The sequence below is a fragment of the Electrophorus electricus genome, chromosome 1 (genome assembly GCF_013358815.1).
Source record: "Electrophorus electricus isolate fEleEle1 chromosome 1, fEleEle1.pri, whole genome shotgun sequence".
In the NCBI taxonomy this organism is placed as follows: Eukaryota; Metazoa; Chordata; class Actinopteri; order Gymnotiformes; family Gymnotidae; genus Electrophorus; species Electrophorus electricus.
This window is the reverse complement of record NC_049535.1, coordinates 5530606-5554242: the sequence shown is the minus strand read 5'-3', so window position 1 is coordinate 5554242 and position 23637 is coordinate 5530606. Positions and strand designations below refer to the sequence as shown.

The 23637-nt window shown below is 44.2% G+C and overlaps 1 protein-coding gene across 2 annotated transcripts in view; it reads left to right on the top strand.

The window, feature by feature from the left end:
- furina (furin (paired basic amino acid cleaving enzyme) a) overlaps positions 1–20860 on the top strand; it is a 61887-nt gene extending 41027 nt beyond the window's left edge. For both annotated transcript variants that reach the window (XM_035520215.1, XM_027004499.2), the window contains exons 7-16: positions 1976–2064; positions 5269–5441; positions 8877–9089; positions 10378–10478; positions 11164–11267; positions 11542–11659; positions 14884–15063; positions 15212–15336; positions 16825–16944; positions 18187–20860. In XM_035520215.1, the coding sequence (XP_035376108.1) occupies positions 1976–2064; positions 5269–5441; positions 8877–9089; positions 10378–10478; positions 11164–11267; positions 11542–11659; positions 14884–15063; positions 15212–15336; positions 16825–16944; positions 18187–18809 (1846 nt within the window). In that variant the 3' untranslated portion in view covers positions 18810–20860. The remainder of the gene's footprint in view (positions 1–1975; positions 2065–5268; positions 5442–8876; positions 9090–10377; positions 10479–11163; positions 11268–11541; positions 11660–14883; positions 15064–15211; positions 15337–16824; positions 16945–18186) is intronic.
- The last annotated feature ends 2777 nt before the right edge of the window (positions 20861–23637 follow it).

The following is a 23637-nucleotide window of genomic DNA, read 5'->3' as shown; positions in this document are numbered from 1 at the left end:
TGCACCTCTGTGACATGCACAATCTTTTCATATTTGTATGTGGAGACAACAGATTTGATGTGTACAAAATGCTATACCTCTTCAATCACTATGAAGATCTTGACACTGTGGTTTAGTACATACAGTAACCATGCAGTCTAATGTGTCCCCTTCATATCATATACTTAAATCATCCTGTGACAGTAGAAGTCATTTTTAATCTATAATCTATATGCAAACTACACTAAATATTACGTATTACAAAAATTGCCACTTTCCAGCAATTGGCGAGCCAGTTATCACTTAAAAGCATATGCCAACAGAATTATAATACTGGTGTGATTCAGGGGATTCCAATTACAAAGAAGTAGATGTGAGAAAACCGATATGGAATGAATTCAAAACAGATATGGACTTTACGTGGACCTTTTATGTTGTGTTGAGTACAGCCCCTGGCAGAAGCTTCCAGTGCCATTTCACTCTAAGATATCGCACACAGCCTGTATGCTCATGCGTTCTCATTCGAGGATCTCGAGGATTGCAGCATGGGGGTACAGAATGATATGCTGGGTGACTCACTGTGGAGGGTTGCATTAAACAACCCAAACCAAAATAACTTTTTGTGTGTGTGAGAGGGAGAGAAAAATAATGCACTATACCACGCTATTGCAGGAACTTTTGTATACTGCCCAACCCATCCACAGAAATTCCATTATTCTTGAATCCTCTCACACACAAGCATCCCATATTGGTTCTTTCTGTGTGTTGGAGACTTTTCCAAAACATTAACTGCAGTCTGATTTTGAGCTTTGTCCCATGACTATGCTTAATGGAGTTCATGCAGAAGTGAATCAGTCTCTGCTGTTAACCTTTGACTTTTTGTGCCTGCTCTATGCTGGTGACTAGAGGGGATCTCCCAGTGCTCTCATTGATCCTGTCTTTTGCTGTGGTTTTTGGCTGAGCTGGGCTCCATCATGCCCTCAAACCTGGTAGATAGTTCTGAAGAAAAAACTGTGGATTTTGTCAGTTTGGGAAAATCTGATGTGGTGAAGATCTTGAACAGGAGCTGCATGTAGCAGTTTTGTCTTTTGCTGACATACTGCTGAACTGGAATTGGCCGTAGCCTTCACATTTGACCCCATTTTGCTTTTCTTCACCTCAGGATACAAAATACTGGGTGCTGTTTTTCCCTATGCTGTGTATTTTAAAGTGTTGTGCAGTTTGGGTTCTTGATTTCTTACTCCTAAATGCTCTTATGAGGTGTCTTTTTGTGTTTAAGTTCCACAGCTCCAGCTTTACTGGCTTCATACAGGTGTTTCTAGGTGTACCACCTCCACCGGCCTAATGCATTTTGCTTTATCTTATACTAACCAATAGTGGTAGGTTGACCCAGAAAAGAGGAAACTCCTGTGGTGTGGTAATAAGATTTGTTTACCCATACAAGTTATTCTGGATTACACTCAGTAGAAATAAGATCTTAACCTCCCAACTAATGGTTAATGAATTTACCAAGATGGAGTGCACATGAGTGATCCATGATGAACACAGTTGAACATGACCCACAGTTTTTGTTTTTTAAATTCCACTCGTGTTCTCTCTCATCCTGCCCCCCCCGCTAACAGGTTAACTCATTTTCTCCAGTCCTTTGAGGCTGAACACTGGTAACAGGTTCAGAAACTCAAGGTCATCCTTGCTGTGGAGAAATGTTTGGGCATTTCTGTGCAGGAATTGCTTACTATACTTTTTTGCTGCTTGGATTAGGCACCAAGTGAGCTGCATACTTGACTTTTTGTTATTTTTTCCTCTTTTCCATTATACCAGTGTTCACCAGTGTAAACTGCTTTGAGATGTCATTAAATAGCCTAACCCACCTATTGCTTCAAGGACATGTGGCATGAGCTTCGGTCATTGTACAGACAGGATCATTCCTAAGTGTCCATACAAAGTGTATGGAAAGATTAGCACTAAATTGTTTCTCTCATTTCATCTTTGTCAGGCACGGGACACGCTGTGCTGGAGAGGTAGCGGCTGTAGCCAACAACGACATCTGTGGTGTCGGGGTGGCCTACAATGCCAAAATCGGAGGTGAGTCAGCATATTTAAACTTGGTCTAATTCAGTATGGCACACAATGCTCAAACACCCACTTTTCACGTGAGTCAAGGTGTTAATTATACCACTGTGGCATATTAGCTTCTATATGATGGTCAGAAGCCTAACATATGAGGACCTTGACCTCCTTTTTCAAAGCCAGGGCAGTTGTGATTTTTCTCAGGACAGCTTCTAGGCATTGGTAGTTTTTGGGCAGGTCTAACAGAAGTGCGTAATTTATTATTGTCAGGCCCCTCTGAGCTAAAGACTGGCGTCTAAGCATGTGTAATCCTTTTAATTGGCAGTGGCACTTAGCTCGTTTAGTGCATGTTTGTTTTCTCATTTCTCCTCCGTGCGCCTGTCATGTTTGGACTCTGAGACCCAGCTGAATCCTTTGATGGTCAGAGGCTGGATAGGTGTCACCCAATCCTGCGTGTTCTCTGAGGAACTGCCGGGCAAGAAAGACTCTAGTTAAATATTACTCTGGGTGTCTACTCTCATCTTAGCAACATGATCCCCAGTTAGGTTTTGACTTAGCTGTGCCTCTCTGGGTGTGGCACAGCATGATGAATAGGACACAGGAACCGCTGACATTTGTTATTCATTTGCTAGTGTAGGTTTGTGTTTCATATAGAACGTGTATATAATGAGGTCACTCGGGCCACACCCTCGGAGTAGCTCACATTTTTGCTTTTGCCTACATTTATTTATTTATTTACTTACTTACTTATTTTCTTTATTTATTTTTTTCTTCCAGTTTCGAAAATGAGAAATTTAGCTTCAGCATCATGTAACATGCATAATGGTCCATATGTGTGCAGGAGGAACTGATTATTTGCTTAAAAATGAATTTAGATATGTACAAATTCGTCAACATTTGACAGTCCAGAAATGATTGAACACAGCCTCTTTAAATATTCATGTTGACAAATTAGTTTTTGCCTTGGTACCAACTCCGCCTGTCTATCAGATATTCTCCTCTGGCTAGCTGAGTTAAGATGGAGACACAGCAGATCCTGTATGAAGGTTTCATGTATTCTAAATGAAGCAGCATTTCAGAATGGCTTTGAAACACATTCTCAACTGTCCAAGCAAGCTGCACTCAGCCTATGGAAAATGTTCCGAATCTTCCTTCTCCCTCCGCTACCCTTTAATATCCATTTCTGATGCCCCAGTTGAGACTTTTGGCAAACCATTTTCTTTTCGTAGACCATAAGGGAATTTTCCGGCATCCTCCTTTTGAAGCTGTTTTTAGTTCGTGGAACAATTTTTTTTTTTTTTGGGGGGGGGGGGGTAAATCTTGTACATGTGTCCATGTTCCCTGCTCGACCGTAACACACGTAGTATAAGCGCCACACTCTTCATGCTCTATGGGAGCCATCCAGCTCCTTTATTACTGGCCTTGACCTCGTTTCCATGTAACAGAGCCTCTGCTTCAGTCAGCTTTTAATGAGATGTGGCAGATGTTAAGCAGCTGCCCTCTCTGTGTATTCACCTTGTGTCCTCCAGAGGCTGCAGAAGTAAAGAGACTGACCTGAGGAAGAACTAGAGAGCTGCTTTGGAAAGCTGACCCACACCAACGGATCTGCCTTCTGTTAACCAATATCTTTAGAAGGTGGAGAGAGGACCATGGTCTATATTAGACACTGTACAGGGAGTCTTACCTCCACTGCCAACACTCATTAGCCATAAGTATTGGTCTGAAAGGGCTTGGAGTAAGAGGAAAATCCACTGTTGGAATTGGCTTGTTAAAAGATCTGACACAAATGGTTGGCGAAATCTCCCTCTGAGAATTTGTGTTCGCATTGAATGTGCCAAACGTCTGCACTCCTCCTCCAGTCTTTTGTTTCATATGTATCCTGATAAGGAGCCACAATCAGCTTCCCAAGTGTCCTTGGGGGATTTGAAGATGTTTAAAATTCAGACCCAGGGTTGGGAACGTCTCTCACTGGTATCTGTCCTGCTGTAGCTGCCTGTTGCTACACAGCGGAGACTGCTCTAGTTCTGGGATTTCTTTCTGAAAACATGAAAGCACTTGACTGTTATAGCCTGTATGAGGGCATCACAGGTAACCTCAGACACTTGTGCATCAATGAACCACGCACATTGATTTCCCAGTGCGCAGGTGCTTTAACTTGGCTGTCAAGGGGGTTACATATAGATTCTACCTAAGAGAACTCACCAGGTTTGATTCCAAATCAATGGCTGTAACTAAAGTGTGGATGGCATTTTCGGACTGATGGGCTCTGCCACCACCCTAGGCCTCCTGCAGGTATTAAGGTTCTCCCTGTACAGAGTAGTGGAATCTGATAAGATAGTCTTCCATTATTCGGCCTTTATAAAGGAGAGCCTGACACCGCAGGAGAAGGCGGTGGTCTGTCAACTGTATAGAGGTTTGGGTGAGAATATTTTCACCCCCCCTTTCTCTTTCTCAGCTTAGACATATACTTTATATTCTCTGCAGTCTCCACTGAGGTGCTGTTGTTATGCCATAGATGCCTTAAGCTCTTGGAGTTAATTCTTTCTGGAACCTTGTTGCATCCAACACTGACTACTGGGATACTTTCTCGTTTGGCTGGTTTTATGTGCCAACCTGCTTTACCCCAAGGATTGTACATGGTGTAAAGGCAACTTTTATATCCATAAATGTTTACGACCATGACTTGTATTCGTAAACCAACTCTGTAGCAGACAGGATGTTATATATTTGTTTTTGCGACTTAAAACACCATAAAAAGGGTGGAAATCTGATTCTCCTCTGAGGTGCTTTTATGACCTCTGGTGCTTCATTCTCCCTCAGGTAATGGGAGTAATCTGTTATCATCAGGGATCCATCCTGGCCATGCAACTACATTTCTTAAGAGAGATAAAAAAGCAACAAGAGCTTATGACTCTCGCTCATAAGTTTCTGTCAAGTGTGACCTAAAGTTTATAATTAGGAAAAAAGGGGGGGGGTATTTTTTATTTTTTTTTTTTTGGTTTTTTTTTTTTGTTTCTTTTCTTTTTCTCTACTACTTAAAGTGCTCAACAGGCCACTGTTGTCTAGATGCATGCTCATTTTCAATGTAAGATGTGCGAGCGCACACACACAATGAAGCACAGATTTAAGCCTGTAATGTGGATTGCAGAAAGCTCCTTAGCATAATGCCCAGAGCAGGTTGCACGTTACTCCAACCTAAGCAAGGGTGTGTTGTGGCAGGCGTGAGGATGTTGGATGGCGAGGTGACGGATGTGGTGGAGGCCCAGTCTCTAAGTCTCAACCCTCAGCACATCGACATCTACAGTGCCAGCTGGGGACCCGAGGATGACGGCAAGACTGTGGACGGACCCGCCAAGCTGGCCAAAGAGGCCTTTCTGCGAGGGGTGACTGAGGTAGGGGGTGGGTGGCTTGTGTTTACCAAGTGTTTTAATACAAGAATTTTAAGCTTGTTTAATGACCCCAATTTATGTTTATTCCTTGATTAGTCACTGTGAAATGAAATTATATTTTAATTATTTTATACATAATTCAGTTATGTTTTAATTTTATTAATGCTATGTATCTTTTTACAACTACTCGTGCTGTTCACGCATGAGCCAAGTTAAAAACGTTCTCAACTACTGTAAATGGTGTCCATTGGTCAGTCAAAGTTGGTGCCGGAATACATCACCACACCTCAAAATTGTTAACATTTTTCAAGGGCAGCAACTTGCGGTCCAAAATGCTGTGATGTGTACATTCAAGGGCAGAAACATGCTGCCCAAAATACCCCCCCTCCCTCTTGAAGTCACTGAGTGTGAAGGGAGAGCTTGATTCGCTTCCAGCACGCGCTGCTGGTGAGCGCCTCGACTCATATTAGCAGTTAGCAGTCAGAGTGACATTCGTTTAATTTAAATGTCACATTAAAGGGTCATTTTCAGCGAGAAATCTTTATGCAGCTTCCCCAGAGCGCATGTGATGTAGACATTCTTGATGCCTAATTGCTTCACGGGCTACGTGCTAAACTGCCATAACATGAAAAGCAGAGGAACACTATTCATTACAGCCCTTCTTATTCTCCTACTTTCTCTCTCCCACCTGCCCACCCCAGACATGCTGCTGGAGCAGTCAGTCTGGCATGTAGCCAGCAGGCAGACAATGGGCCGGCTCAGAGCCAGAGCTTTGGCTACTCTGCTACGTTGTGCATGTTGGTACTACCAAAGCAAAACAACGGTTATACGTTAACTAATGATTACAGCGGTGAATAGGAAAGACTGTAATTTACTTTAATTATAGGTGCATTGAAGTAGTTATCCATGTGTAGGGATGAGTTTTGCATTCATGCAATGTACAAACTAATCTGTCTAAAGGGTTATGACACATTTTGTCTGGTTAAGAGGCCTCAACACTGAGCAATGGGAAACTCATAAGGCTTGTGGGATCTTGATGCAATGTCCGTGTGTACACACAAGGCGCACTGAATCACCACCACACCCTTAATGTTAAATCGATGCTGAAACACGTATGAAGAAAATGCAGCTTTTGGTGGGAGAAAGGAATTCATCACACACTGCAACTTTTATTAAATCGAGACAACCCTTGCTAGAAGTGATTCATTTAACAAGCGTCATGTGAATTTAATGAGCAAATAATACAAGTTGGTGGAGGCAATGTCAACCAATGGCTTATTGATGCTCCAGTGGCGTGTGTGTGCGTGCGCGTGTGTGTCGCATCACAGTCCTGGTTCTGACTCACTGGTATGGGATATCACCAAGTCCCAGTCTTTTTAAAATTCAAAGCTAGGGAAGGACCCTCCATCTGATTTCAAGAACCCAAACTCTGTGCAGGTTTCTTTAGCTTGAAAATTACTGAAAATGACAGACAGGATAGTTGACACCGGGGTACAACAGCCTTTCCAGGGAAATTGATGACTGGTATTATTAACTATCAAAGTGGGTAGGCTGGAGTATGCCATCCTACTGCATACCCACATGATGGCTGCAGATGCTCCAGTACCCAGGGTCTTGGGGCAAAAAGATTGGTGTGCCTGTTTGTATTTATATTATTTATTGTGCATCTTCCCAGTCCCGGGCCTAATGCCCATACCTCATTTTTACGCGGCGTATGGCCTAAAAATGGACCATCAGGTAAGCCTGCAGAACATTAGACAGGTAGTACCTGTCACGGGTAATACTGCTAGGGTCATATTTCTGAATTTGGGGTAATGCCATTTACTAATGCCAGTGTCTGTCCTGTGGTCCGGCCATGAATTACCGTTCGAGGCCCAGGCGGGGAGATTACCACTGGCAGCCACTGCCCTGGATGCATTTAGCATAAACCCTACTCCCATATTGATTTGACAGTCCGAGTTATGATTAAGTGCTGTTGCGGTAACATCCTCCACTGGGACAGGTACCCAAGGTGTGTGGAATGCTTGACATACTCGACAGTCCTTCCCTGGCTCCGTCTCTCCTGCTGCTACCAGGGAGACCACACAAGCTAAATTGCCATTACATTGTTGTTTGACTCTGAAAGCCCACTATTCCCCCCCCCTTTGTACCTTTTGAGACTGAAAATAATGCCAATATTATCACACAGATGGGGTCCATTATTCCTACAGTAAGGTTTTGCATGCAATTATCAGGAAAACAAGGAGAGAAAAGACCAAAGAGTCTGCATAAGAATGTTGATGGGCAGCTATATCTATCAAGTTATAATACCAATGCTAAAATATATTGACATCAACAGGGCCAAGGAGTACTTCCTTGCTGTGTGGTGCAGCCGAGGAGCAGGTCCGTATACAGCTTCACATAATTATATTAATCTTCTTGAGGAGGTCCAGGCTTCCACCGTTTTACCATTGGTAGGCCCAAAGTGTTATCGAGGCTGTGCGCTTTTTAGGCCCCGCTCTTGCTAGTATGACACATGGCGCGTTCAGAGTGCCTGCCAGGTAATGGCCAGCATCAAGATTCAATTCGGGGCATGAGATCTGTCTGTCATAACAAAGCCCAACATGCACAGCGAGAGCGCCTCTCCAAACATGGGAGTGGGCACCCGCCATCCAGCAGGTGCGTAAATCTACCCACAAAAAAAGTGCACTGGCCAATGAGCTAGAGTCTTGTTTTTAATACTCTCCTCTTGCCCCACCCTCCCCTCTCAGGAGACACAGAATTGTTGAGAATTATCGGTACTGCAGAGGGGTGAGCAAACAAAGTGTGATCAAAGCTAACGAGCGAGCAACATCTGAACTAAATTAGTGGCACCATTTGCCTATCCGCTAACACCAGGGCGAAACAAGCCATGTGGGACCTTACAGGCTGCCCCTTTAATGTGCTGCATGCATGTGCCCCTCCTTATCGCATCGGGTGGGCTGCTTTCGTGCTGCTCGTTTGCCAGCAAGGTTACCCAGGAAAACCCAGTGGAGTTAAAAGCCTTTTGTCTTTTAAGGATATGAACAGAGTAATGTACACTGGGGACATTTGGTGTTTATCCATAGTCCACCTTCACTTTTTTTTTTAATGATTAATATATTAGTCTTTCTTGGCTTTCCAGTGTTACTGGGAGCTAGAAGCCATTTGGAGAACAGCAGCTGCCCTGAAACTGGTCACTGCCTGCCAAAGTACGGTTTTCAAGTTTCCCTTCAAGTTTCAGTCCCCCTCCGTTCAACAATGTTAAGGTGCTCAGAACCAGATGTCCATGGTCTGCTGCCAAGTCTCGGTGGTCTTTCAAAGGGGCTCCTAAGAGGGGTTTTGCAGTAGAGATACTAAGAGAAACTCTAAAGCCACTGTCACTAACTGTGTGTGTGTGTGTGTGTGCATGCGTGCCTGGATTTCTGTTATGCGGCACAGGGTCGTGGCGGCCTTGGCTCCATCTTCGTCTGGGCGTCGGGGAACGGTGGGCGGGAGAAGGACAGCTGCAACTGTGACGGCTACACCAACAGCATCTTCACGCTGTCCATCAGCAGCACCACGCAGTGCGGCATGGTACCGTGGTACAGCGAAGCATGTTCTTCCACCCTGGCCACCACCTACAGCAGCGGAGGCTCCAACGAGAAACAGATCGTAAGTCTACCTCACCGTGCTGAGCAGATCTAGCAGAGCTGGAGCAGAGAAGTACAGGCCTGAGTACCGACGCGTCTGTTTATGCCCACTCGGCAAAACCAGTGCGGCTCCGAATTTATTCGCTTTTCGCAGTTCGGTTTTATTTTTGATGTGGACATCCTTTTTGATCTGCTGGTAGAAACATCATGGATTTGCAAGCGGTAACATGTGCACCTCAGCCCAAGGTTAGAGAGGCCGTTGCTTCCAGGCTCTGACAAATATGGGAGGGGGGGAAAAAAGCGTATGGTATTTGAACATGCAGTCCCACCGGGGGTTGCTGAGGGTGGACCGCAGAACACTGAGTGACGGCAATGAGGAAAGCATGTGGTGTGTGTGGCCCCAGTCGGAGGGGAGCAGATGCTCTCACCCTCGAGGTCTGTATTGTGTTTCACAACGCCGGAGCCACTGCCAAAGTGCTTTCCCAGACCGCCAGGCCTCTGCTGTATGGCGTCCGTCGCTTTGTACGCAGCTCTGGTCCCAAGCCGCAGCAGGCGGTAAGCTCATACCGTTGCCGTGCTGCTCTCGGCCCATCGTGCCATTTGGGCTCGTTTCCAGTTCCATTTGTGGGACCTTTACCACACCAGGAAGGTGTGCCCAGATGTTTTCCCCTAATCCAGAGGTGGGTTGTTTTTCTTTAATTTTTTTAAATGCATTATTTTTTGGGGGGGGGGAGAGAAGAAATCACCCTCATTTCAGAAATGTGTTTTTTCTGCCTGTTGGAGCTCGCCATTGGCTGCTGATTCCTAAACAGTGAAGGCTGCGACAGGCAATCACAGCCCCCAGCCCCCCCGGGCTCTGAAGCTCCGTTTCGATTGAGCGGAGTGAAAGCCTTTGCACGTCCAGTCTCCGAACTGTCACTCAGCTGCTCGATCATTTTTAGCACTTAGTCTCAACGTAGGCAGCTCAGTCTCACTCTGTGCACATCCGGGGACATCTCTCTGCTCTGTCATATGCAACAGTCGCTCGCTCTTCCTCCATCCCTCTCTTTATTTTATTTATTTATTTATTTATTCGTCTCCCTCTCTTTCTATGTCTTTCTTTATTTGGTTGTGTCCCTCTTTGCGCCTTTCCTCCCGTCATCTCTGCCTTAAGGGCTAATTGCGCTGGGCTTTTAGCCCCTAGTGTTTTTTTTTTTTAAAAATTAAAGATTCAAATGTCTGGCTCAACTCCTGAGCTTGCACAAGCTGTGGGCCATTCAAGAAAATGGTCTTCACAGCACTCCCTAACTGTTGTTCTCCCCTGTCCACAGATCACTACAGATCTCAGGCAGAAGTGCACGGACTTCCACACGGGCACATCAGCATCAGCTCCTCTGGCTGCTGGCATAATAGCCCTCGCCTTGGAGGCCAAGTAAGTGCAAATTATGGACTTGTACATAATTTATAGAGAAAGAATAGGAAATGCATTCCACAAACCTACCTTGTTGTTGTTGTTGTTCATATTTGTTAGGGAAAGCATGTTTCATGAGATATTGGACAGCTGCAGTTTGACCAGGGGTTGATGCCAACACGGCTCTCCCAAAACTTGTCGAGTTGTGTTGACTTCTCTAGTGTTGTGCTTGGGGAGAATGTTTCTGAAGGCAGTTTCAAGGTGTGGCAGTAGGCAATTTTGGTAAACTGTAAAATACTAGAATGACTCTAAATAGCAATAGATGGTTTCTGAAATAGCTTGTGGTTCTTCATTATCGCAACCATTACTTGATACAGATCGATACAGTGTAGAGATCAATAGAGTGCTACGTTCTTTTTGGTGAGGGTTGTTTCAGACCTTCCAACTCCTTCCCATTTAGCCTGCCTACGAGCCACTGTATAACCTTGCCATGTTCTCACCTGTAGGCATTGGTGACCTTTAGCAAAGAGCAGGGCCAGCTTCTTTAAGACAACCTTCCTGTAAAAACAGTCCTGTAACTGATATTAAATGCTGAAATGTTTTGCTGCCAGCAACTGAGAGTGATCTAAATTAAAGGTCTCAGTGGTGAAAAGTTTAGAGGGGAGTCAGGAGGGGAACGGTTTTAACATGCCGTCTGTCTCTGTAGCAAAAACCTGACATGGAGGGACATGCAGCACCTGGTAGTGAGGACATCTAACCCCGCCCACCTGCTCACAGACGACTGGAAGACCAATGGGGTTGGCCGCAAAGGTACTGAAAGTGGACCCTGATGCTTTTCTCTGTCCTCCTGCCCTCTCTGTGTGTTCTCCAGCTGTGCCCGACCCACTGAGCATCTTGTGATTTTGTGCCAATCGATGACATTAGCATTCATTATAGCAACAAGGAATGCATAAGCCCTCCTTGCCAGTTGACCAGATGCCCCATGATGTCCGCGTCTGCTTGGGCTCCAGTTAAGATGTACCTCCTGCTATTTCCTGGTTGCTTTTGGCAGTATTGATTTCCTCTCCATCTCTCTGACCTCCAGTAAGCCACTCATATGGTTATGGCCTGCTGGATGCTGCTGCCATCGTGGCCCTGGCCCAGAACTGGACCAACGTGGGCCCTCAGCAGAAGTGTGTCCTCTCCATGGTGTCTGAACCCAGGTGAGTTGGCACACTGTGTTGCCTTTGACTCCTCCCCCTAACGCCATTAGTGTCTCTAATAACAAATGAGGCTTATGGGCTCCATTCAGACCATGCTAACCACTCCTAACTAGCATTTAATCATTCTTAAATCAACATTTTTTTGTCATTTCATTAACATGCCTCCTGCGCTAACGTGGTTAACGAGGCTCTCCCTGCAGTGCGTTACACGATGTTTGGAATTCCATGCATCTCTGCCCTTGAGGAAGCACATGACCAGCCTGGCTGTAACTGGGGGTGTGCGCGGCAAATTCACAAGTGCCTGCACACCATGTTTGATCACGCATCGCGTTTGCACACAGCATGAGCGAAGATTGAAACGCTCCACCTGGTTTGATGTTATGCCTTCGGCGGAGGGGCTCATGTCCTACTCACCCTGCTTGTCTGCAGGAAATAATTACTTGCAGATGAGCCTGTACGCTGCTCTCGTATCTCTTCTGACAACTACATCCTCCCCCCCATGTACATAAGCCCGTACACAAGCCCTCTTCATCTCTGTGGAGTGGCTTGCTCTCTCTTCTTCACCTCCATTTTGGTTCCCCCTTGTTGTGGAAGAGATCAGAGGGCTTTGGAGCGAAGCCCAGTTCATCGAGCGCACTGGAGCGGTCACAGTACTGCATCAGTTCTGTGGCAGCTTGGAGATTACGCTATGACCACACCGATCCTCCTGACATCACACCCACCCTCTTTAGCCCGCAAACATCCCGCCGCCCTCAGCAATGCTTAGCACCGGAAGGCCGACTGGGAACCGCTGTCTCCACTGCTCATATTAAGCTGCTCTCCCTCCTAGTTCACTAATACGACTGGACTGTTCTAAGCTCCTTACAGGATTATGGCATAGGGCGATCCTGGTACCTAGTCTCTATGGAGTGTTTTCAGCGCATACTTGCACGAGCACAACACTATTCGAGCAGCCTGTTGTGGTCATAGCTCTAAACTGAATAGAAGGCCCCCTGGGGTATCACATATGTATGACGACCTTGTGCTGACATGTCGGTTTCAACAAGCCTTTGTCTATGCCAGAGTTTCCCAACCCAGATCCTTGACTACCCTCTCACAGACCAGATTCAGAGTGACTTTTCTGTGTCTCTAACCCATCCTCCACCATATTCTTCCTGCTACATCATAGTTGAGTGCCATTTTGGCTAGCTAGTTGGGTTTGTTGGAGAACTCGCCACATATGCTTTGTAACTGTTTTTGCATTTCATTAGCGCATATTGATTCCCTTGCCAACGTCTAGTTGTTTTGTGGGCGTGTTGATAAAAATGTAAGCATATTTAGTTGGCTAAACTTACGAGCAGGGATTTGTCACTCCAAATTAGTTTATTTCAACTGAAGATTTTTGGTGAACTGTTTGATATGAACCCAAAATGCAGCAATCCACTTAATATCTTCACATTTACAGTATAAATGGTCCAAATTGTTTTTTGCATGCTCGTAGCTTTTAGTCTTTATGTAATAACCTTTTATAGGTCAAATATTGCAATGCACTGTGTAGCATGCACTGGCCCAGCTGTAGCAGCCAAAATGTAAGGTTCATCTTGGACCACGTGTGAACTACATGCAGCCTACCATGTGAAATGTTTGTACAGTATTTCTATTTTGTGCCAAAACTGGCCCAACAGTAGACACATTCAAGTTCTGGCTGTGTTCACTCATTTGCTATCTGGGAAAGTTAATATAACACAAACTCTTCCTCTAAGTCTTTTCAGCATGTTACGTGTATGATGTAATCAACTTGTGTCCTTATTTAGCATATTTAATAAACAGCAAAGCCTACTGGTAATGAAATTATGACTAAAAACATGAGCTGACTGCTGCTTGAGCTGATTCAAAACTGCGCAGAAAGAACTCACGGGTTCCGATTGTAAAAGCAGTTAAGTTTACATGGCCATAATCCCTCCATTTACCCTGTTATTAAAAGATCTTCTGATTTGGTTTGAAATTCCATGAGGATTAATCTCACTCGGCTTAGTCTGTTTACATTTTGGTGTTTAGTTTGTGGGTTTAGCTGGTTGAAAGGTGGTGGTGGGGGGGAACTGGCTCAAACGCTGTTTGCTCTGGTGAAAATGTGGCCTGCAAGTCTAATTGACGCCTGATTTAGGGTTTTCATTGTTCCAAACAAACCAGACTTGGCACTGACTAGTTAATAAGACCTTCATGCCTTAAATGGTGTGTTGGACCTAAAATATGCAGTGCGGCTCTTTAAAGCGCTCTTCTGGAGGATCTGGCAAACACATCAGACGGTGGGTGGTCCTACAAGAGACCGTTCAGAAACCCTGCTGATAAGTAGGATGATTTACAGTAACACCCAGATCATCTCAGCCATGCTGTGTTCCAGAAGTGAAGTCAGAATGGACAAAGTGTTTCTATGCCCTGTACGCACAATGCACATTGTTAGAAGTGACCTCATTCAAATTGCACAAGTTGTCCAGTGCATGCATGTTTTGATGGTGTTTGTTTATGCAAATAAATTGGCTGGAGTGGAGCATAAATGACGCACATTTATTCACATAATCAGATTTACCAACTTAAGTCAAATAAGTTTTCACTTAAGATCAAGTAAGTGAAGCAGAAATTGGAACGCATTGAATGAATCTTGTTCCCTGAAATTTAAAAATGTGTCTAATCAGTTGACGCTCATCTCATTGACGCCTTCCCTCACTTGAGGCTGGCCAGCCCCATCTTAAACATCAGACATGGAAGAAAGCTTCAGGGTTTTCAGCCAAAGCTGAGGGAACAGAAAAGGTGTTCTGCATTCACATTAATCCATAAAACAAACGAACACAAAACCCATAATATTGTGACATCAGTGCACCTTGGAGCAGCAAAAAATTCCACTTTAAATGCTTTGCCCGTTTTAACTCGTGTCACTATTCGTAGGATAATTAAAAGTGGATTATGATTGCCATCGGGAAGCAAGTCTTCATTTTTAGCAATGTTTTGCCCATTGATGGACTCCCTGCTCAGCTTGTAGCTCCAATCATTCTGAATAAAAAAGGCTGACACTACAGAGGACTGTGACTAGTTACACTCTAAACCCAAAGCTATCTGTAGCAATGCAGATGGAATTGGGTTTCTTTTCTTTTCTTAAACTAATCCTAGAAACATTCTGCCATATCTATTAAATAAATGCTCAATTACAGAAGGTGTCCAAGTTGTTTTTTGTGCTGTCTTGCTTTCAGGAACATTGCCAACCACTTGGTGATCTCCAAGAGCGTGGATGCATGCCAGGGGCAGCCCAATTTTGTGAGCTCTCTGGAGCACGCTCAAGCCCGGCTAACCCTGTCTTACAACCGGCGGGGAAACCTTGCCATCTACCTGATCAGCCCACAGGGCACCAGATCGACTCTGCTTGCTCCTAGGTCAGCAGTACCAGCGAAGTCCCAGCCTGTGATTCAGGCTAATAAAACTTGGCTAACTGTTCATTTTTCTGGCAAGCTTACGTGTACTGTACGGACTTTACAGATGAACATGAGCTGTTAACCATGCTTAACACCTTTTGTTCCCCAGACCTCATGACTATTCCTCTGAAGGCTTCAATGACTGGGCCTTCATGACCACCCACTCCTGGGACGAAGACCCTCGTGGCGAGTGGACACTGGAGATGGAGAACGTGGAGGGAGCCAGCGACTACGGTACCTCCTCCTTCCACCTATCCGTACCCCCCGACAGGTTTGAGTGTCCTCGTCTGCCAGCAGATCCATTTAATTCCCCCATTTATGCAGGAGCTGAAGCAGGGCGGCCGCTCAGGCAGAAAGGGCGAGCCTCGCTCCCTCCGTCCCAGAGCGCTGCATCCCTACTCGCTTTGCAATTGTAACTAACTGAACCCGATGATGCGCTCCACATTTCTGCATAGATGAGAGGGGTATTTCTGTCTGTAACAGACCTATGTTTGGAATATTTTTACATTTATTTTTCTCCTCAGTTGACGTTTAAAACCGACAGAGGAAAAACAGGCTGAAGTCATGGTCAAATGTTGGGATGACTTTGTTTAATGTCTGTAACATGCACACTATTGCTAGTGAGTGGACAGTAAGGATTAGCCATGTTGTCATAGCAACAGTTAATATATCCCTGGTTAGCAGTGTGTCGATTTATTGCAGTTCTTGATGTGCTTCACATAGCAGAGAGCTCATGTTCCTAGTCTTTCCTTCCCTGTTTTTCCCTCCAAATGCTCTTTGAAAAGCTTTCCCTAGGCTCACACCAATTGTTAAGTGACTACTTGACATGGACGTTTCAACCCAGTAAAAGCCTCTGCCTGCGCAAACTCTGCCACCATCTGAGGGGAGTAAAATGCCAGCCCCCCCCTCCAAAAGTGCTGTCTTGGCACTGGCCATTATGGCCAACAGTGCACCTTCCTCTAGCCTCCAAGTTCTACGTTCTGCCAATCAGGAGCATCGTTCCCCCCCCCCCCCAATCTACCCTCTCCCCATTCTATCCTACTACTTGCGCTTATGAAAACCCAGACTTTATTTCCTTTAGTTGTTTTCCTTCTCCACACCCTGTTGTAAATCTTATTAATTAAATCTGGCTAAATAAATCACAGGATGGTCAGGCGCGCGCGTGTGTGTGTGCGCGCGCACTCTCTCCCTCACCATCATACTGGCCAGAATCCCCTGCAGACCATAAATATGTGCCCAGATATTGCTTACCGTGTCCATTTGTCCCACTCCTCGACACGCACAACTGGTGTGTTTTACTTGAACAGGTCATCAATTTTGTGAATTGCTTAAATGTATTGACTGTATTGGCCTTAATGATTTAGTGAGCTGTAGGCTCAGCCTGTCTGCCTCAAAGCAGCTTTGAATGTAGTGTGTGAAAACGGTGCAGGAAATGAACCTCACACCAGCTTCAGACTGATTTGTTAAATAAACCTAAACAAGCAGCACATTCCATCAAAAGCTTGCATGCCAGTCCATAGCTGGTTTTCGTTGAGCCCATATCTCTTGCCAGAGCTTGGATGTGTTGATCTTGGACTTGCTGATTCTTAATGGAGGAAATCATAGCAATAGGGAACATGCTTCAAATCAGATGTAAGCCCCAAAGCTACCCCCTAGTGCTGAATTTACACTCGCGTGAGCTCGGTCTCGTTCTCAATTTCACTCTCCCCCTATCGCTCTCAGGCACTCTGACTCAGTTCACGTTGGTTCTCTACGGCACTGCTGCTGGCTCTTCTACACCAGACTCCAGCCAGCCTCCTGATGATGGTTGCAAGACCTATGACCTCAGTCAGATCTGCACAGGTGAGAGGCAGACTGTTGAAGGCAGGGCGCCACCTAAAGTGTAATGCCTGCATCTGCAGTGCAATACCAGGGAATTAATTTAATTTTATTTTTTTAAATGTTCAAAATGGTGAAAACGTATTCCACACAGGAACAAAATTTTTGAGGATGGATATGTACATTAAAACTATTAATAGAATAAATGACTCGCTAAATCAACTAATTTGGATGCATCTTATTGCCTTAAAACACACTTGATGGTAATGAGTCTTCAAACATTAAACTTATTCAAAACATATTTATTATTTATTTTCCTCCTTTTGCTTATTGACAGTCATATCCTGAGCCTGTATACCAAGGTCTTGGAGCAAGTTTACAACACTAGCTGCCATAGAATGCAATGGCCTGTTTTTCCACTGGAGCAGTTCTGTGGCTGAGCCAGTGTTTGGAAGCCCCCTGGGCTTGCATACCTTCTTCTGCACCTCCTGTCAAATGCAGGTTCAAAAGCACCAGGGGTAGCTGGCAACAGTTATTCCCAAACTCACGCTATCTGCCAGGAGCCTGGCGATGGTCGCCTTATTGCTGACTGAACGATGCCACTCCACCTAGAACTCTCCAAATGTCAAGAGCTGTTGGCTCAGATTTAGGAATAAAGTTATGTAGGCTCCGAATGAGGTGTGTGGGGTAAAAACTTAATTTGAACAAAGTGCAATGGTGAGCATTTGATTATTTGTTTAGCAGGCTCACATGCATGGACCACCAATCTTGGTGGGTGAAGATTTTAAAAAAGGAGATATCATTTTAAAGAAAAGGCTACAGGAAAACTAGGTCATTCACAGAGGTAACGCTCTGGAGCTGCACAGGTGATGGGCTTCCTTGTTGAGATTTTGAATTAGTCTGCCATGCAGTGCACGGGCCATAACACCAGGTGGTGTGGAATGGTGCAACACTGTTTGGCCCAGCTATGCTGGTGCTTCCACATGGCTGGCTGAACCATTCAGATTGGTTTAAGCATGCTTAGAGGTGAACATACTAGCCAGGGTTATTTTACTATGGCAGTGTGATGAGCAGTTTGTGCCTTTTATTTTATGTAGATCTGCATGTTCAAAATGCATAGTGTGAGGTTCCAGTTTGAAGCATAAAAAGCTGGTTTAATGTGGTTATAGGTCATATTCTCCAATAGGTTTTTTTTTTTTCCTTCTTCTATTTAAGCTTCCAAATTTAATCTATTAATGAAGGTTTTTTTCCTTTTTCTGTCTGCAGAATGCAACCCAGGCTTCTACCTGTTCCAGAAGGGCTGTGTGCGAGAGTGTCCAGAAGGCTTCACTCCAGCCACCCGCACTTCCTTCTCTACCAATGAAGTGATTCCGCTCCAGTACGCGGCCTGCCAGCCCTGCCATGTGCTCTGCCTCACCTGCAGGGGCACTGGCCCTCAGGACTGCCTCAGCTGCCCGCCACACCGCCACCTGGACCCGGTCACTAATACCTGCCTGCACCAGAACCAAATCCAGCGCGAGTCACCCGACAGCAACCCATACCAGCAGGTCTCTGGAGGCTCGTCCTGGGTCATGGGCCTGGAGCTCTCCTCCAGCCTGCCCGCCACCGTGGCAGTGCTCAGCTGTGCCTTCATTGCCGCCACCTTCGTGGCTGTGTTCGGCCTGCTCCAGCTGCGCTCCCACAACCTGACCAAGGTGTATTCACCAGAGGCGGGCCCAGTCTCACTCATGCGCACCGGCTTCGGCCTGGGCCTTGGCCGGAGAGGAGTCGTGTCCTATAAGGGCATCCCCACCGTGTGGCAGGAGGATGGCGCCAACTCCGAATCCGAGAATGATGAGTTCGATATCCACGAGAGAACTGCCTTTATCAAAACACAAAGTGCCCTTTAACCCTTTCCCACCCAGTTGGGGCCCCCGAGGCGTCAACCATTATGGCCCTCACCTCATTTCTTTTGATGGCCACTGTCATGTTTTCTTTCACGGGTTCCTTTCCTCTCCTGCTTCTCTTGGAGTTCAGTCCTGCTGTTTATTTATCTTAGTTCTTATAGCGGCGAGCTAGAAGGCCGGGACCACCCTGAGCATACCTGTCTGATCCACCTTTCCCATTTACCTGGCCTGCTCGCACATCTGTGCCTCTGTATGAAAGCCTCCAACACCAAATGGCTGGAAAGTGTTCAAGAACAGTTAATTGGTCCAGGTTGCCAGCAGGGTTCTCCAAAACCACAATAAAAACATGATTGTTATTTAGCCTCTCCCTCTTCATTTCAGTCCCATCTCCAAATGCCTAATGAGATTTAAGGGGAAAAAAAACAACTATGTAATTTGTATATGTGATGCATCAAAGATGGGTTAAGTACTTAATCACGACTGATTCATTTAGTGGGAAGTGAATCACTATGGAAGAACTTGCTGAATCTTGCCTATGCTGGGGGCCTTTCATTAATTTCCTTTTTTTTGGGGGGGATTTGAGGTTTGGAGTCATGAGGCTGGCATGTGTTTCTGTTTGTCTTTCTCACACACGCACACATTTACCGTGCAGACCCTGAGCATGATGCTCCCACAGAGCATTTTAAAAACACTGAACTCATGTGATGTTTTTTTTCTCTATTTGTTTACTAAAGGCAGTTTAAACTGCAGTAACCTTGAGTGCTCTCCTCCTCCCTTCCTCTCCCTCTCTGTCTTTCTCCCCCCCCATTTGTCCATCTCTCTCCATCTTGCCCTGTCTGACTTTCTCTGGCTCCCTGTAGGGGAGTTGTCCATACTCACTGGCAGCTTCTCTGAGCCAGTTCTACAGTGTTTGCACCGAGCAGAACACTCTTGCTTTCTTTTGCAGTTAAGGCTTTGGAAAAACACTAGTGGAGCTTCTCACTGTTGCTCTTGGAGAAGCCTTGAAATTATCGAGATGAGGCATTCACATTTCTTTCTTCTCATCTTTATATCACATGTAGATAATGTGACATGTTTTTTAGCAATGTAAAAGTGGCTTTTTGAAAATGAAACTACAAGGGCTCAAGTGAACCTATGAACATTTTAATGCAGCTATTAGGTGAATGAGGCAGGGATTCAGAAAAGATTTATTCTTTGACCTGGCTGGATCAGTAAAGAATTAGAATGTCAGGTTAATATTCATCATCTCTTATTTCAGTTCACAATGGTGTCCATTGTCAAATCCATAAATATTTTTGAACATGGAGGTTTTTTTAAATCACATTAGTCTCTCATTTTCTGTCCGTACATAAATAATTGTTGTATCATGGGGTTCCATCAGAGTTTATAGGGAGTTCTTTTTATAAAACAATGTCTGAGGGGATGGTTTGGAAGTGAATTGAAAGAAAACCATTGCTCTTTTCTGCTCTCTGAAATTCTAAACACATTTTCATATTTTCAGTAGTAACAAATAGCAGGTGTTTTTACTTTTTTTGTTTAAATACAAGTGACATGACACTAAGAACAAGCTGCACATCTCCCATTTTACTAGTGCAGTATGGAAGACTGCACTCAAGAAAGCATGTTATTTCAGTCATAGTTTGACTGTTGCCAAAACACTGTCGCTTCCAAAGTCTGCTGTGGATATTTATACACTATTAAATTCATAGAGCTGCAATGTTTGTAAATGAGTGTCTGCTCTGGGCCCAGTCTATGGCATACTGAGGGGCAATCTTGTAAGAAGCATTGGCATTGCTCAATTATTTTTTTGTTTGTTTGTTTTTGTTTAGTTTTTTGGTCATAATTATTACTTTATTTATTGTTTCTTGGGTTGTGCACTCAACCTTCATTGTAGTGCAAGGTTGTTTGAGCAATAGGTTGTCTCTCCAATTACAAATCTAATGAGTTTTATGTCGGTGAAATATCTTTTATCAGCATAAGTTATGCTGTATAATATCGTTTTAGGGAATAAGATCTTCCCTGTTTTTAAATCTTTAATTAAACTCTGTCTTGAGGAGATTTGAGTTACTGAAACTTTTAATTTGTTTACTCTTTAAAAATTTTTTTGTTTGTTTGTTTTTTTACTCTCAAAAAATGGACATAGGGTAAGGTGGTTTTTTGTGTGTTTGGAGGACATCTTTTTTGCTCTAATGTAAATTATGTATGTAATCATTTGTTCTTGCAGAGATATATATTTCACTTTATTACCCTGTCCTCTACCATAAATTTAGAAACATACAGTGCACATTATAGCAAGCAGAATTGAGGGGAAAAACTATACAAGTTGATCACCACTTGGTAAGCAAAAATAACCAAACATTTGATAATTACATCATGTGCACATTGCCCATTCTGTTTTTCATAAAACAAACAAGGGGGGGGGGAACCCCACTACAGTCTCTTTGATGCAGTTAGGAGACTCCAAAGGATCCCATCTCTTGAGATTCTGTTCTTTTTATTCATCAGAAACCTCCCTCATCCACTCCTGTGCAGCACAAATTCTCCTGTTTTGGGTTTAATGGTCCACATTTACCATCTAATCATGCTGGCACTAGTGCAAAAATATTCAGTTACATGATTTCTCCCAGAGTATCAGTTTAGAAAGGAAGGTGTTCAACAATAAATGTATGAATGTATATGGTGCAAAATGAATCCAGAGATCTAAAATTACCTCACGTTTGGATAGTTTAAATGTAATTTTACATACAGCTTTTAATAAGCATTAAATTAGTAAAAATAGATTTCTGCATGAACAATCTGATATTGAATGAGTTACTTTAATGTCTTGAGCAATTAAACAAAGCTTAGACAATAGCCTGTTAATAAACATTAGCATCCCCCCCCCCCCCCGTCGTCATGTATCAGTGCTGGAATTGTGAATTCAGCTGAATGCATTTCCCTAGGCGGTCAAATCCAGCCCTCGCATCTAGTCTGGCCCTGCACTTTGTAATGGCCTGTAGTTCACTGAGCAGTTAATGTATGTTTGGCCTCTCGTCAACACGCCTCACTCCTAAGCAAAGGAAGGGTGGAAAAACCTGCAGCATCCAGCTGCACATGACTGTGACTTTGATGCCCTTGCCCTGGGTCAGTCTTGGAAGCTTTAACTTTTAAACCAGCATGACAACTTCTCAATGGTAAAGTCTTAGTAAGAAACAAACATTAACCTTCTGTAGGTAGCGTCCCACAATGTTCAGGTACCTCTCCCATACTTTGATTCAATCTCTTCTCATTTCGTAAGCATTGTATCCTTTTGATTGTGTAGTAGACATGGCCTTCCAAAGCCCTCCAGACAGTAGTACTACAGGTAGGAGTGTGTAGTGGGCTATTTGAAAGCCATGACCAAAGACAGGAGTTTGAAAACTTGTCCACCCTAAATTTGCTGAGGGGCAACTAAGGAAAAAGTAACTGGAAAATTACCTTCATTTTAATGATCCCCCTACATACTTAAGACGGCTTTTCTCTGAATGGACCCCCGTCTTTCCTGCTATGACATGACTATGATCATGTTGCTGGTGGTTTCTGGTGCAGTCTGTGTGTGTGAGGAACGTGGGGTTGCCCTCTCAATGCTGTGGATGCATTGAACCCAAGGGCTGAATGTTCATCAACATCCATGTTCTCCTCAGATGAGTTGCACACACCAAGCCTTTTGGATTTGGCTGGACTTCTGATCCACCCCATTTTAATCATTCTTTTGACTGATGACTGCATCTACCTTAGTAACAGAGACCTATGAGACCATTTGAAGGACTATAGTATATATCTGAAACAACAAACTACACTAATATAAAGTAAGGCCTATTTTTGTGCATTGTCATATACATGTAATTTAAAGATTTTACCTTTTTTATTTTTCTCCTTTTTATTTAATTGATGTCAATATGCGGATTATAGATTCTACGAAAAATAAAGATCTATGCAAAGTTATCACCATTACCTCCTATGTTTATTTTAGGATTTATTTAAAGTTGTTGCTCCTCCTGCATGTTTTTCTTTGTGGAACAAAATTCAAATCTAAATTTTGGGTTATGTTGCTTTTCTTTTAGCTTGATTGTCTTTTATTGTTGACTATGACCACTATACAGAAATGCCACCAAAGCTCCAAAACAGAAATACCGTCCCAGGTAATTTTAACAATTGTATGTTTAAACATTGTCTTTAGTACAAACTAAGGAGTTGTGTAGGCCCTTCAATACGCTGTGTAAACTGAGCCCTGACGTTCAGCGAACGAGTGATTGTTTCCCACTACTTTCATCCGGCACACATACAGCCAATGAATGAGGGCGATGACTGTCCGAATCCTGGTGCACAGCTTGAATGTGTCTCTCTGTATAGTTGCGCTAGTTTTGGCCCAAACTATAAAGACTACAAACATTTCACATGCTAGGCTGCATGTGGGCTACACGTGATCCAGAGTTAAAACTCCATAACGAACCTTACATTTGGCTGCTACGCCTGGGACAGTTTTGGTCGCAATGCACTATCCAATACCATAATGTACCCATAAGTGTTGTACTTGGACCGTATTTGGGCCAGAATCGTACCGCATTGAGGTGCTTTATGGGACCGAAAGGCCTTCGGTTAACGAGGTAGACTTGAAGTGGGCTTATGAGTGCTTGTGGACTTGCAATTAACTTTCAATAGCAGTCTTTGAAAGGGGGAGGAGGAGGGGGGTGCAATTTTTGACTCCAGAGCCTCATTTGCAGGGCTGCTCAAAATTCTTACATTTTCAAATGAGCAAAAGCGATTAAAAACGGGTCAGTCTTATTGTAGCATTTAAAAAATATGAAGCTAT